This window comes from Pteropus medius, unplaced genomic scaffold, assembly GCF_902729225.1.
Source record: "Pteropus medius unplaced genomic scaffold, Ma_sr-lr_union100, whole genome shotgun sequence".
NCBI classification, from domain to species: Eukaryota; Metazoa; Chordata; class Mammalia; order Chiroptera; family Pteropodidae; genus Pteropus; species Pteropus medius.
The window spans coordinates 9,723,538-9,736,231 of NW_024351729.1; the positions used below are offsets into that span (position 1 = coordinate 9,723,538).

Genomic DNA, 12,694 nt, shown 5'->3' on the forward strand with positions numbered 1-12,694 from the left:
GCTATACTGCCAGATGTTATAATGGTGCCTACCATAGAGAATATGCTCAATAAATATTTGTCAAATAAATAAATAGATAAATAAATATGGTTAATGATAATTATTCTTCTAACCTGGATCCCATCCGACAAAGAGACTGGTAAGATGAAGCAGGCATATACACAATAGCAGAATTGTAACACAACATGAGAAAACTGAGGACTTCAAACCTAGAAAAAAAAAACAAGGAGAATGAATTACAAACAATTATTTCTATTAGAGACCAGTAAATTTCTTCCTTGGATGGTTATAACAACGATGCTTTAATGATTTTCAATCAGATTACTACAGCATCCTCCTCAATGATTTCTCTGTTTCCATTTTCCTTTTTAAAGGTCATATCCCTGTTGCCATCTATATTTTCTTCCTCATAAAATAAACCATAATGCATGGTTTTTATGCATTAGTCCATTGCTTTTATTGACTGCATGATAAAATCCAAATTCATCATGGCACACAAGGTCCTTTAAAATCCACTGTCAACCTACCTTTCCAACCTTACCTTCTTTCTACTGCCTACTATATACACCACACCACATCGATCTTCATACCATTCCATGAATATGCCAAATCTCTCCTAATTCCTTGCTTTTATTCATGCTGCTTTTTTTACTAGAACGTACTTTTTCACTTAAGAAACTCCTAAATTCCTGCTAAGGTTTCAAGTCCTGGCTCAAATTTTTACCTTAGATATAAAGCTATTAATTCTCCAAGTTAAAGGAAATGTTCCCTTATCTGTGTAGCTCTAAATGTCTAAGCAAGTGGCTCCTAAACCTGGACACATTACAGTTATTTAAGGACCTTCTAGAAAAATATATTCCTGTGTCTCAACCTGGACTGACCCAATTGAAAGCTCTAGGGGTAGGATCCAGGGAATTTATACTTCTAAAAAGCGTCCGATAGGTAGTGAAGTATATATGGAAACTCTGGAACATTTTTGCAAATCTGGAATTATTTCAAAATGAAAAGCTAAAAACTGAGTTGAAAGTCTGACTTGGAAGCAGTCATATCTTCAGATTCCTACTCCTCTATGTTGCTAGGTTTATTGAAGATTTATTTTCTGAAATTGAAGATTTCTTTTCTGAAAGGGTAAAAGAAAAATTTCTACCCAGGAATCAGCAGGCATAACTGTGGATTGGGGCAGGCTGTTGAAAGGGAAACATATTATACTGTGAACAGGAAGATTAAATGAAACATACCTTACTGGAAACTAAGACTTCCAGCTCTCTTTCCCACTGGGCTGCCAGACAGCTAGCTGCCAGCTCTCTAGTTAACAGATTAGAAAAGTTTTCTCTAGGGAATTTGACTACTCTAAGAAGAAAGTCTTAAAAATATAGACTTAGAAAGTCCCCCAACTGAATGGCCCAGTGAGAAATTGTGAAGTTTGCGGTCAACTAGCCCTACTAACATGGTCAGAGCTTCTCATTTTTTATTCCCCTACTCTTAAATATAAGGGAGGAAAAAGGATTACCAGACATCTGAGAAACTCCACTAATATGAAACGAGATCAAATAGGAAAAAAAGTGCAAATTGATGGAAGTAGAATATACAAAGAGAAAATATAACTTTGATAAAGCAAATGATCATTAATATTCTCAAAAATGTTTCTAAAAAACCCCAGCCTATTTTAAAAGACCATTCAGAAAACAAGAAAAGATTTTAGATATATAATATATGACTGCAGAAATTAAAAACTCCAAAAATGAACTGGTGTATGAAGTTGAGGATATAGGACAGAAACTAAAACAAAAAGAAAACGATATGGCAAATAGGAGAGGAAAGAGAACCAGTCTAGCAGTTTCAACATCCAAATAATAAAAGTTCCAGAAGACAGAAAATATAAGACCAGATAAAATGGAGAGGCCAAACTAATTAACAAAAATAATTTAAGAAAATTTCTTAGCCTGAAGGACTTGAGTTTCCAAATCATAAGGATCCACATAGTGTTTAACACAATGGAGAAAATAAACCCACGCCAAGAAATATCACAGAGGTATTTTGGAATACTAGGAACAAAGAATGAGGATAATAAGGTTCAGGAAACAGTAGCTCCACACAGGAAAAAGACAAAGGGAATTCCCAGGATAAGGGTGAAAGAAGATCCCAAGGTAACAATTAATGTACACCAGCAACGAGGGCAATGTAGTCCAGATGGGAGTAAGTTAGGCTCTGGGAACCCTATTTTTGGGAATATAAAATTGAGAAAATAACTGATGTGAATGAAGAATTGAAAGGCAATTTAGACAATTAATAGAGAATTTGCAGGGGTTGGATTATAAAGCACATAATAAACAAACAAACAAAAAATATATGAATTCCAAGGAAAACAAAAAGGTATGAAGGAAAGGAAAAGTAATCAGTTAATCACAAAGCTCAGCATTGAATAGCTCTGAATGAACCATGGTCATTCAAATTAATGAGAAATCTTAATAAATTCCCCATAATTACAACATAACTATATTGAAAGGATAGGAAAATGAGAGAGGTAATGAGTTAAATTATTATTTTTCATAAAGATACAGTATTAGACAGTGCCCAAAACAGAAAAATTAAGAAGCAGCAAGTTACTCAGAGATATGGAGATCAACATTAAGGGAGTTTAAAGGAAGATTTTTCAACCTCAGCACTACTGGCATGTTGGGTTAGATAAATGTTTGTTGTAAAGGGGCTGGCCAAGGCATTGTAGAAAGTTGGGCAGCATCCTTGACCTCTACACATGAGATGCCTGTAACAGCCCTCCCTCCAAACCAGTTGTCATAGTCAAACAAGTCTCTAGACATTGCCAAAAGTTCCTTGGGGAGGAGGGGGAGCTAAACTGACCTGGTTGAGAACTACTGGTTAAAAGTCATTATATGTGGGAAAGAAGAAATGGAAGGGTGGGGGACCTAGAGAATGCAGTTCTTCTCATTAAACTGTGTAGAACTAGTGCATACTTAATTATGAAGAAATATATATGTGTATTCCTGATATAGTTGATGTATTATAGTTGACTGTATAAAAAACTAAAACATACAGCAAAACCAAAACAACAGCACAATGAGATACCACTCTTTACTCCCACTAAGATGGCTATAATCAAAAAGATAAAAAATAAGTGTTGATGAGGATGTGGAGAAACTAGAACTATCATACACTGCTGGTGGGAATGTAAAATGGTACACCCGCTCTGGAAAACATAGTATGATAGTGCCTCAAAAAGTTAAGCATTGAATAACCATATGATCCAGCAATTCTAGTCTTAGGTATATATATCCGAAGGAATGGAAAACGTACGTTCACAAAAAAAATAAATAAACGTTCATAGCAGTATTCTTCATAGCCAAAAAAGTGGAAATAAACCAAATGTCACATGACTGATGAGTGTATAAATAAATTGTATATTAATATGATGGAATATTATTTAGTTACACAAAAGAAGAAAGTACTGATATATACTATCACACAAATGAACCTAGAAAACATGCTAACTAAAAGAAGTGAGACACAAAGGCCACATATTGTATAATTCCATTTACATGAAATGTTTGGAATAGACAAAACCATAGAGATAGAAATAAAATACATGGTGTCCAGAGGCTGAAGGGTGTGATGAAAGTATCTTGAAATTAGATAGTGCTAGGTAATTAGATTAGGTAATGGATTAGGTAGTGGTAACGGCTGTATAATCTTGTGACTGTACTAAAAAAATCACTGAATTAAACACTTTAAATGGTTGATTTTTTTAAAAATTAAGATTATTGGGGTAATATTGGTTAATACAATCATATAATTTTCAGGAGTACATTATCATTTGACATCTGTATATTCTATTGTTTACCACTCAAAGTCCAGTTTCTTTCACCTACCATATATTTGATCCCTTTTACCCACTTCACCCTCCTCCATCCCTCTATATTTGACCCCCTTTACACCATCTACCTCCCCTTCCTCCCCCACCCCACTAGTAACCATTAGTCTATAGTCCTCTGCTAACTGCTAGTCTATAGTCCATGTCCATGAGTCTCTGTTTGTCCTGCTCATTTGTTGCTTTTAGGTTTATATCCCACATATAAGTGATATCATGTGGTTTTCAACTTTTTCTGTCTGGCTTATTTTGCTTAGTATGATTATCTCGAGGTCCATCCATGTTGTCGCAAATGGCAGTATTTCATCTCTTCTTATGGCTGAGTAATATTCCATTGTATATATGTACCACGGCTTCTTTAGCCAATCATCTATCATAGGACACTTCAGTTGCCTCCATGTCCTGGCCACTGTGAATAATGCTGCTATGAACATCGTGTGCAAATAAATATCTTTACAGATATGGGTTTTCAAGTCTTTGGGATAAATACCCAGTAGAGGACTTGCTGGATCATATGGTAGATCTATTCTTAGTTTTTTGAGGTACCTCCATACTGTTTTCCATAGCGGCTGTACCAATTTGCGGTCCCACCAGCAGTCTATGAGGGTTCCTTTTTCTCCACATCCTCTCCAACATTTGTTATTACTTGTCCTGTTGATTACAGATATTCTAACAGGTGTGAGATTTGATTTGTGGTTTTGATTTGCATTTCCCTAATAGCAAGTGATGTTGAGCATCTTTTCATGTATTTCTTGGCCATTTGTATGTCCTCTAGGGAGAAGTCTCTATTCAGGTCCTCTGCCCATTTTTTGATTGGACTGTTTGTTTTTTTGTTGTTATTGAATTGTATGAGTTCTCTGTATATTTTGGATATAAGGCCCTTATCAGAGGCATTGCTTGCAAATATATCTTCCCATTTGTATGGCTGTCTATCTTGTTGACTGTTTTAAGCAGAAGCTTTTTAATTTGATGTAGTCTCATTCATTTATTTTTGCTTTTACTTCCCTTGCCTTTGAGGTCAAATTTATAAAATTCTCTTTAAGTCCAAGGTCTTTGAGTTTAGTTCCTATGTCTTCTTCTATGCCTTTTATTGTTTCAGGTCTTATATTCACGTCTGTAATCCATTTTGAGTTAATTTTGGTGTATGGTGATAGACAACAGTCTAGTTTCATTCTTCCGCAGGTGGCTTTCCAGTTTTCCCAAAATCATTTATTGAAGAGGCTTTCCTTTCTCCACTGTGTGTTTTCGGCTTCTTTGTTGAAAATTATTTGGCCACATAAATATGGGTTTACTTCTGGACTCTCAATTCTGTTCCACTGTCCACTGGTTCATGTGTATGTTTTGCTGCCAATACCACGTCGTTTTGATTACTGACGCTTTGTAAAATATAACTGAAGTCGGGCAGAGTGATGCCTCCAGCTTAATTCTTCTTTCTCAGGATGGCTTTAGCAATTTAGGGTCTTTTGTGCTTCCATACAAATCTGATGAGTTTTTGTTCTATTTCTTTAAAAAATGCCAATGGGATTTTGATGGAGATTGCATTAAATCTGTATAATGCTTTAGGTAATACGGTCATTTTAACTATGTTGATTCTTCCAATCCAAGAACACGGAATATCTTTCCATTTCTTTGTATCTTCTTCAATTTCTTTTAATAGGGTCTTGTAGTTTTCATTATATAGGTCTTTCACATATTTCGTTAAATTTATTCCTAGGTATTTTATTCTTTTTATTGCAATTGCAAAAGGAATTATTTTTTCCACTTCTTTTTCTGACACTTCATTAGTATAGGAAAGCTATGAATATTTGATGTTGATTTTACATCCAGAGACTTTATTGTATTTGCTTATTATTTCTAGTAGTGTTCTTGTGGAGTCTTTAGGGTTTTCTATACAGAGAATCATGTCATTCACAAATAGTGACAGTTTGACTTCTTCATTTCCTATTTGGATGCCTTTATATCTTTCTCTTGTCTGACTGCACTCGCTAGGACCTCCAATGTTATATTGAATAAGAGTGGCAACAGTGGACAGCCTTGCCTTGTTCTTGATCTTAGAGGAAAGGTTTTTAGTTTTTCACCATTAAGTATAAATGTTGGCTGAGGGTTTGTCATATATGGCCTTTATTATGTTAAGGAAAAAGGGTGAATTTTATGGTATGTGAATTATATCTCAATTAAAAAGAAATTAAAGTCAATAATTAACTGAAAATGTGCAAGGTGTAAAACGCAGTACAGTTTCTTCAATATTTAATACACTCGTGCAAATCACTAGGAAAAAAATACACGATTTGATAAGAGAAAAGAACACAGCAGTTCATAGGTCAAGAAAAATAATGAATTAACATATTAAAAGCGTTCAAACCCAGTCATAAATAAAGTAATGACAAGTAAAACAATGTGATATCAATTTTTAACTATCGGATTGGCAAAATTTTTTAATTTGAAAATACCCAGAATTGGGGGTTAGTATGAGGAAATAGGCACCTTCAAACTACTGGCAGTAGGTTCAATTGGTGCAGTTATTTGGGGGAGGGTAATTTGGCAATATCTACACAAACTGAAAAAGCAGACATTCTTTAACAAAGCAATTACACTGCTAGGACTTTTTCTTACAGATATCTTGGTATTCCCATGCAAATATATATACACACACACATACACACAGAAAAGAGTTCCTTGAAATGTTGTTTATAGTAGAAAAAACTAAAAATCAAAATTTCAGTCAATATGAGACTGATGGTACATATATAGAATACTAGGCAGTCATTAATAAAGAATGAGGAGATCTCTATAAGCTGCTAGAGAAATATGTCCAAGATTTATTCTTAAATAAAAAAACAAGTTGCAGAACATGTACAACTGAATCTATTGTATATGGGCCTGGGCATGTTTAAGGTTGAATATATGCTTTTGCGTGCATTAACATTTTCTGGAAGGACACATAAACTTTTCTCTTTGTACTCTCGTCTATTTTTACTTTATACTGTGATCTATTTTAAATTTACCGCAAGTATATAATGTTATACTTTAAAAATTAAAATAGAAAACAATAACAACAAAAAAACAGTTAACAGACAGCTGCTTGTAGTTTAGCATAGATAACCGGGTACAAACAGGCTTTGGGAAATTATTGCTGCTAGCAAGTCTCAAGTCCTGAGAAGAAGACTCCCACTTCCTCCTTGACCTTCAAAAGTATATAATAAATATGCTGATCTTGCCTTGGGGTCACTGTATCTGAGCAGAGTGCAGTGTCCCACCTGGCCCCAGTTTTTGTATATACTACTGTCTGTTTTTCTCCATCTGTCCATTGCCCCCTCTCAGGTATATTAACCCTCTAGCCATGCAGGTTGCAGCATACAAGTGTTTTGACATCTTCCCCCGCCCTCCCCGTATTTAGTCTCTTTAAAATGACAGAAAAATACCAACCAATGATGTTTATAGCAGCATTATTCACAGTGGCCGGTCATGGAACCAACCGAAGTGTCCTACGATAGATGATTGGCTAAAGAAGCTGTGGTACATATACACAATGGAATATTACTCAGCCATAAGAAGAGATGAAATACTGCCATTTGCAACATGGATGGACCTTGACATAATCATACTAAGCGAAATAAGCCAGACAGAAAAGTTGAAAATCACATGATATCACTTATGTGTGGGATATAAACCTAAAAACACCAAATGAACAGGACAAACAGAGACTCATGGACATGGACTATAGACTAGTGGTTACCAGAGGGTAGGGAGTGGGGGATGAGGGGGAGCTAAAACTTGAGGTAAAGGGGTCAAATGTAGGGGGGGAGGGGGAGGGTAAAATGGGTAAAGGAGATCAAATATATGGTAGCTGAAAGAAACCGGACTTTGGGTGGTAACACACAATAGAATATATAGATGTCAAATGATAACGTACACCTAAAAATTATATAATTGTATTAACCAATGTTACCCCAATACACTTAAAAAAAAAAGAAAAAGAAAAAGAAAATGCTACTAACAACATGTGGCTTACTCTCCTGCTTCGCTCTCTATGCTCTGGGCTCTCCTCTGTGCCAGGACACTACTTGCCCTTCTTCGATGCTACTCCTCTCTCTTTTGCTGAATTCAAGCATCTAGCTTTGAGATGGTACAAACTCCCCAGATGGAGTCTTTGATTCTCTTGGCAAGGTCCTGGAGAAAGGTTTTGACACTGTCAACCATCTTCTCACCACCCAAACTACCAACTACACAGAGGAGAGAGAATAATCTCAAATCTTTCACCATGAAGGATCCGGCTGCTCAGCTCTGGACCAACCTGGCCCCTCGCCTACCACGGGCCTCTCAGCTCCTCCTCACCCAGCTGCCAGCTGCTACTTGGGTGCTCCCAAGACCAAGGCTGCTGCACCCACACTGGGCATGCCTAGACAATGCAGGCAGTGAGACTTGGTGGGCACTCAGCCCAGCCGCCATGGGTGGAGGGGGCCTGGATGGCAGTTCTAATATGAGTAGACTGCACTCTGTTAGGAAGACCATCACTCTGATTGAAGAAGTTAAAAACAAATTAGTCTGATGTCTGAACTTAACTGTTTGCTACTATGTTTAGATTTTTACCAACTCGTGGGTGGTGGCCAATGACCTAGCCACATGGTCAGGCAGGAGGGCAATGGAAAACTAGCCTATTAAAGGGGCGCCTGTATGAGGAATGGGCCTATGAAAATCACTACGGGAATCAGAGGAGTGCATTAAAATAGGATATATCTATGACCTATCTATGCCCATCAGGAGAAACCCTTCCAGAACTGGAAGGTGACTGGTATCAATGAGTATATATCCCAGCCATATGCTGGTGAGACCACTCCTGTTTTCAGAACCTGATTAAGTCAAATGGAAGCCTACAAACTTCAGTAGCATTGCTTGGGGAGATATTTTGGTGATGTGATATGCCAGTATCTATGACTCTTATTTTTCAGTTTACATGTACTGCCATTCTGTGATATGGTGTAACACTGGCATTGTTGGTAAGGTTATACTGATATTGATGGTCAAATGTATTGGTAAATTGAATTAAAGCCTCCTTAGGATGAATACTAATAAAAAATGACTATCCTGAGAGAAGAACTGGATCTGATCATCACCAAATTAGTTCTGCTCAATTTTATCATAAAGTACAGGTAGCAGCAAATCAGGATGGGGCGGGGTGGCAAAGAGTAACCAAATTGATACAAAAAGATGAAAATGTGTGTAATGGTTTTATAGAACAAATTAGTTATTTCTTCAAATCTATCTCTAATTTATATTGATTCCTCAAATACCAGGCATATTCATAATCACATTGCTATCTGTATTTGTCACACAAATGCTATACTAAAAATAGATGCCCAAATAAACATAATTGTTTTTGTTTAAAAGAGTTTTAGCCAAAGGTCAGGGAATGGCCTACCTAGTAATGTAAAGAATTTGGCTTTGGCTTTTGCCTCCACGAGGAAGTAACCTATGTCATACCTGATGAGAATGTCTTTTTGTAGGGTGGGGGCTAGTGACAACAGATCTTATGGCAGGGCTGGCCACATTTAACATTCTTGGGTGGGAGCTGACTACACCAGAAAGAACCATCATGTGATTTAGGGTGGGGCTTTGGGTCACACGGTATCAATTAACCTGGAGACTGAGATCAACCTTGTGAGCAATCAATCTAATCAATCATACTTTTATATATAATGGAGCCCAATAAAAACTGTGGACTCTGAAGCTCGCCTGAGCCTAACTCTATGCATATGGTCATACACTGATGCTGGGAGGATAATGCATCCTGACATCATGAGCAAGGACAACAGAAACTTTGCGTTTGGAACCCTCTAGACTCTATGCATCTCTCCCTTTGGCTGATTTTAATCTGTATCCTTTCCTTGTAATAAACCATAACTCTGAATATAATAGCTTTCATTCACTGAGTTCTGTGAGTCCTATCAAGTTATCAAACCTAAGAGTGGTTATGGGAATCCCCCGAACTTACAACTGGTGCTAGAAGTGAGGGCAGTCTTGGGGACTGTGCATTCAAACTATGCAATTTGTCTCATTTCATGTAGGTATATATTCTCATTAACCCATTCAAGAAAGCAAGACGTAGACAGTAGATACACTGCCCAAGAGGATGGCTTCTAAATTGTAGTGCTAGAACATGAATCTGGTTTTTACATTGCTTTATATAAGATGACCATAACATAGTACCATGCATTAGATGGATGGGTATTTTATTATAATGTATTTCACTAGTATGACATAATTAACTTTTTGCCTCTTCTCACACCAAACTTGAACCAAAGTAATTATAGTTAACTGTTAAGTATAAATTAACAATTATTACTGTCCACAGTTTTTACCATTACCGGTTTTGTGCAGTAAATGTTTCCCTCTGAGGATGAAGGTCACTATAAACAACTCTGATGAGATCATGCTGACACAATGCCCCTTCTGTCAAAGCCATGGATCCAATCGTTGATGGCTACAAAAATAAGGTAAAGTATGAGACTGTGTCTCTAAAATTAAGGAAAAATCTACAAAAGAATGGTTTCAGACCATTCTTCTCTTTCAAAACCTTTTCCATTTTTCAATTATATACATTCTATAGCTCTTTTTGAAAATTATATGATACATAAAATAAAAGGTATACTGCTTTATTTTTTTTGAAAGATTATGAAATAAATCTACACTTAGGACACAGATAAGAAAATTTGCTGAAAAGACTACAGGTTACAAATACATCAGTTTTATTTGTATTCTAGAACACAGAGCAGTCTTGGGGACTGCATTCAAATTAGGAAGTTTGTCTAACGTCAGGTAGGTAAGTATTCTCATTAATCCCATTCTACTACAAAGCAAGCAAGGTGTAGAGTTATAATTATATAACACAAACAATATTGAAGACTATGATCATTGTCTCTTTAATGGTGACTGATTTCATGTTTCAAAAGTTAGAAGATCCATCCACTCATAAATGTTTCACTATCCACCATTTTATTTCATAACATGACACACAGGACTTAATTAAAATCTATTACTCAGAAATATTCTATGCTAAAATGAGTCCTTGCTAATTAGGAGGCATTCTATTTCCAATACAGAACAAAATCCCAAGGGAATTAAGAAAAGAAATAGCTGCACAGAGCTATGAGACAACAGGCTACTGACTGTTAATAAGAAAACAAAATATAATTTTTAGATTACTGGTGAAGTTTCTTTAAATGCTTTCTTCACAACTTTACGCACTAAAGACTACAAGAGACTAGAAGCTTGATTTGTAATATATATCCTTAAAAAGAGCAGGCAGAAGGAATTCAGCTCAACAGAGTCATCTAACTATACGATCATTAGTATTCTCACATTCTTCAATCAAGTAAATATAAGGAAAAATCTAAAGTATGTTATTGAATAGCTAGAATTCATCAACTAGACTCCTTTAAAGGGAAATTACAGTATTAATATTCTTCTAAGTAGCCATTTTCCTAAAAAATAATAAAAACCAATCAATCTAACATAAATGATTTCTAATTAATATGGAAACTTTTAAAAATTAAAGAAAATTCATACAAGACTAATAAAAAAGACTGAAAATAATACTGGTCGAAGAATACAAAAGAATTAAACAAAAATTAAAGGAAAATTTTCCATTAATTACTTTCTGCCTCCCTTGACAGTAGCTCAACTTTATATCACTACTAACAAACATCTACTTTTAAAAAGCATATCAGTAAAGGTGTGTTACAAATAGCTATCTTCGGTAATAAACTGACTTTTATCTCTTATTCAACATAATTTTAAATAATTCCACCTTTCAATCTTACTTACCTCGTGGTATATTGAAGGCTTAGATAAAGAAGGGATAGTAAAAGATAGAACCTTATTGTTTCCATCTTTATCAGCAATTTCCTATAGTAAAAAAAATATACAAAGATAATAAAATAATCACAGGACTATAAGAAAGAATAATTACTTTCTTAATTTATTGAGCATATTATTGGTAAGAAAGATTATTAGAAATAGTATATTAAAATATTACTACACTATTATCTCTTTATAGAAACAGTAATATCTAAAAAACACTACTTTGAGAGATTTGAGTGCAATATTATATAAAAAATACAACATGACAGCAAAGACATGAAGCAGTAATACAAGTCAATTTTCATGTTAAATTTACATATAGTACAGGGAAATTACAAGTGATAAGATCCTTAAGTAGAAACATGGCTGAGTTAAACATTAAAATTAAAGATCTTAGCCAAGAGAGCTACACTTATGAAAATAAGAAAAAAACACTGTTCTAACACAGAATGAATCTTGACTAAAAGAAACTCTTACAATTTTCAGCAATAAACTAATGACTTGAAATAAACTATATATTAAGATAACATTAGTCCAAGTGATTAAAAATAAGTTCATATTTAGGTAATTTTTACTGAACTGCAAGAAAATTCTTGTGAATTTTAAAATTTAAAAGCACTTTATCTTTTAATGAAAAGGACAACAGTGACCTTTATGCCTACAGTTTCTGGCACCTCCAATCTGCTACAGGCATCAACAAAATCTACACCAGCATTTTTGCATTGCTCCTTTTCCTCTTGCATCGTTCCTTTTCTCTACTGCCTTATTTTAGTCTTTGTCTAAACAACTCATATTAGTACACATAACAGGTATAAAATCCAAAGAGAAGCCTGCCCTTAGCAGACCTAGCAGGAAGGTGGTCAGAGATAGACCAAGTAGTTACATAGCATAAAAGGAAGAAACAACAATAAAAACAACTATTATCACCAAAAATCAAACCCAAAGAACTTC

The 12,694-nt window shown here is 35.2% G+C and overlaps 1 protein-coding gene across 7 annotated transcripts in view; it reads right to left on the reverse strand.

The window, feature by feature from the left end:
* Positions 1–12,694, reverse strand: part of HYCC2 (hyccin PI4KA lipid kinase complex subunit 2) — a 64,994-nt gene that overhangs the window by 21,673 nt on the left and 30,627 nt on the right. For all 7 annotated transcript variants that reach the window (XM_039844378.1, XM_039844384.1, XM_039844385.1 and 4 more), the window contains 3 exons: positions 11,708–11,788; positions 10,249–10,364; positions 114–209 (listed from right to left, as the gene is read on the reverse strand). In XM_039844378.1, the coding sequence (XP_039700312.1) occupies positions 114–209; positions 10,249–10,364; positions 11,708–11,788 (293 nt within the window). The remainder of the gene's footprint in view (positions 1–113; positions 210–10,248; positions 10,365–11,707; positions 11,789–12,694) is intronic.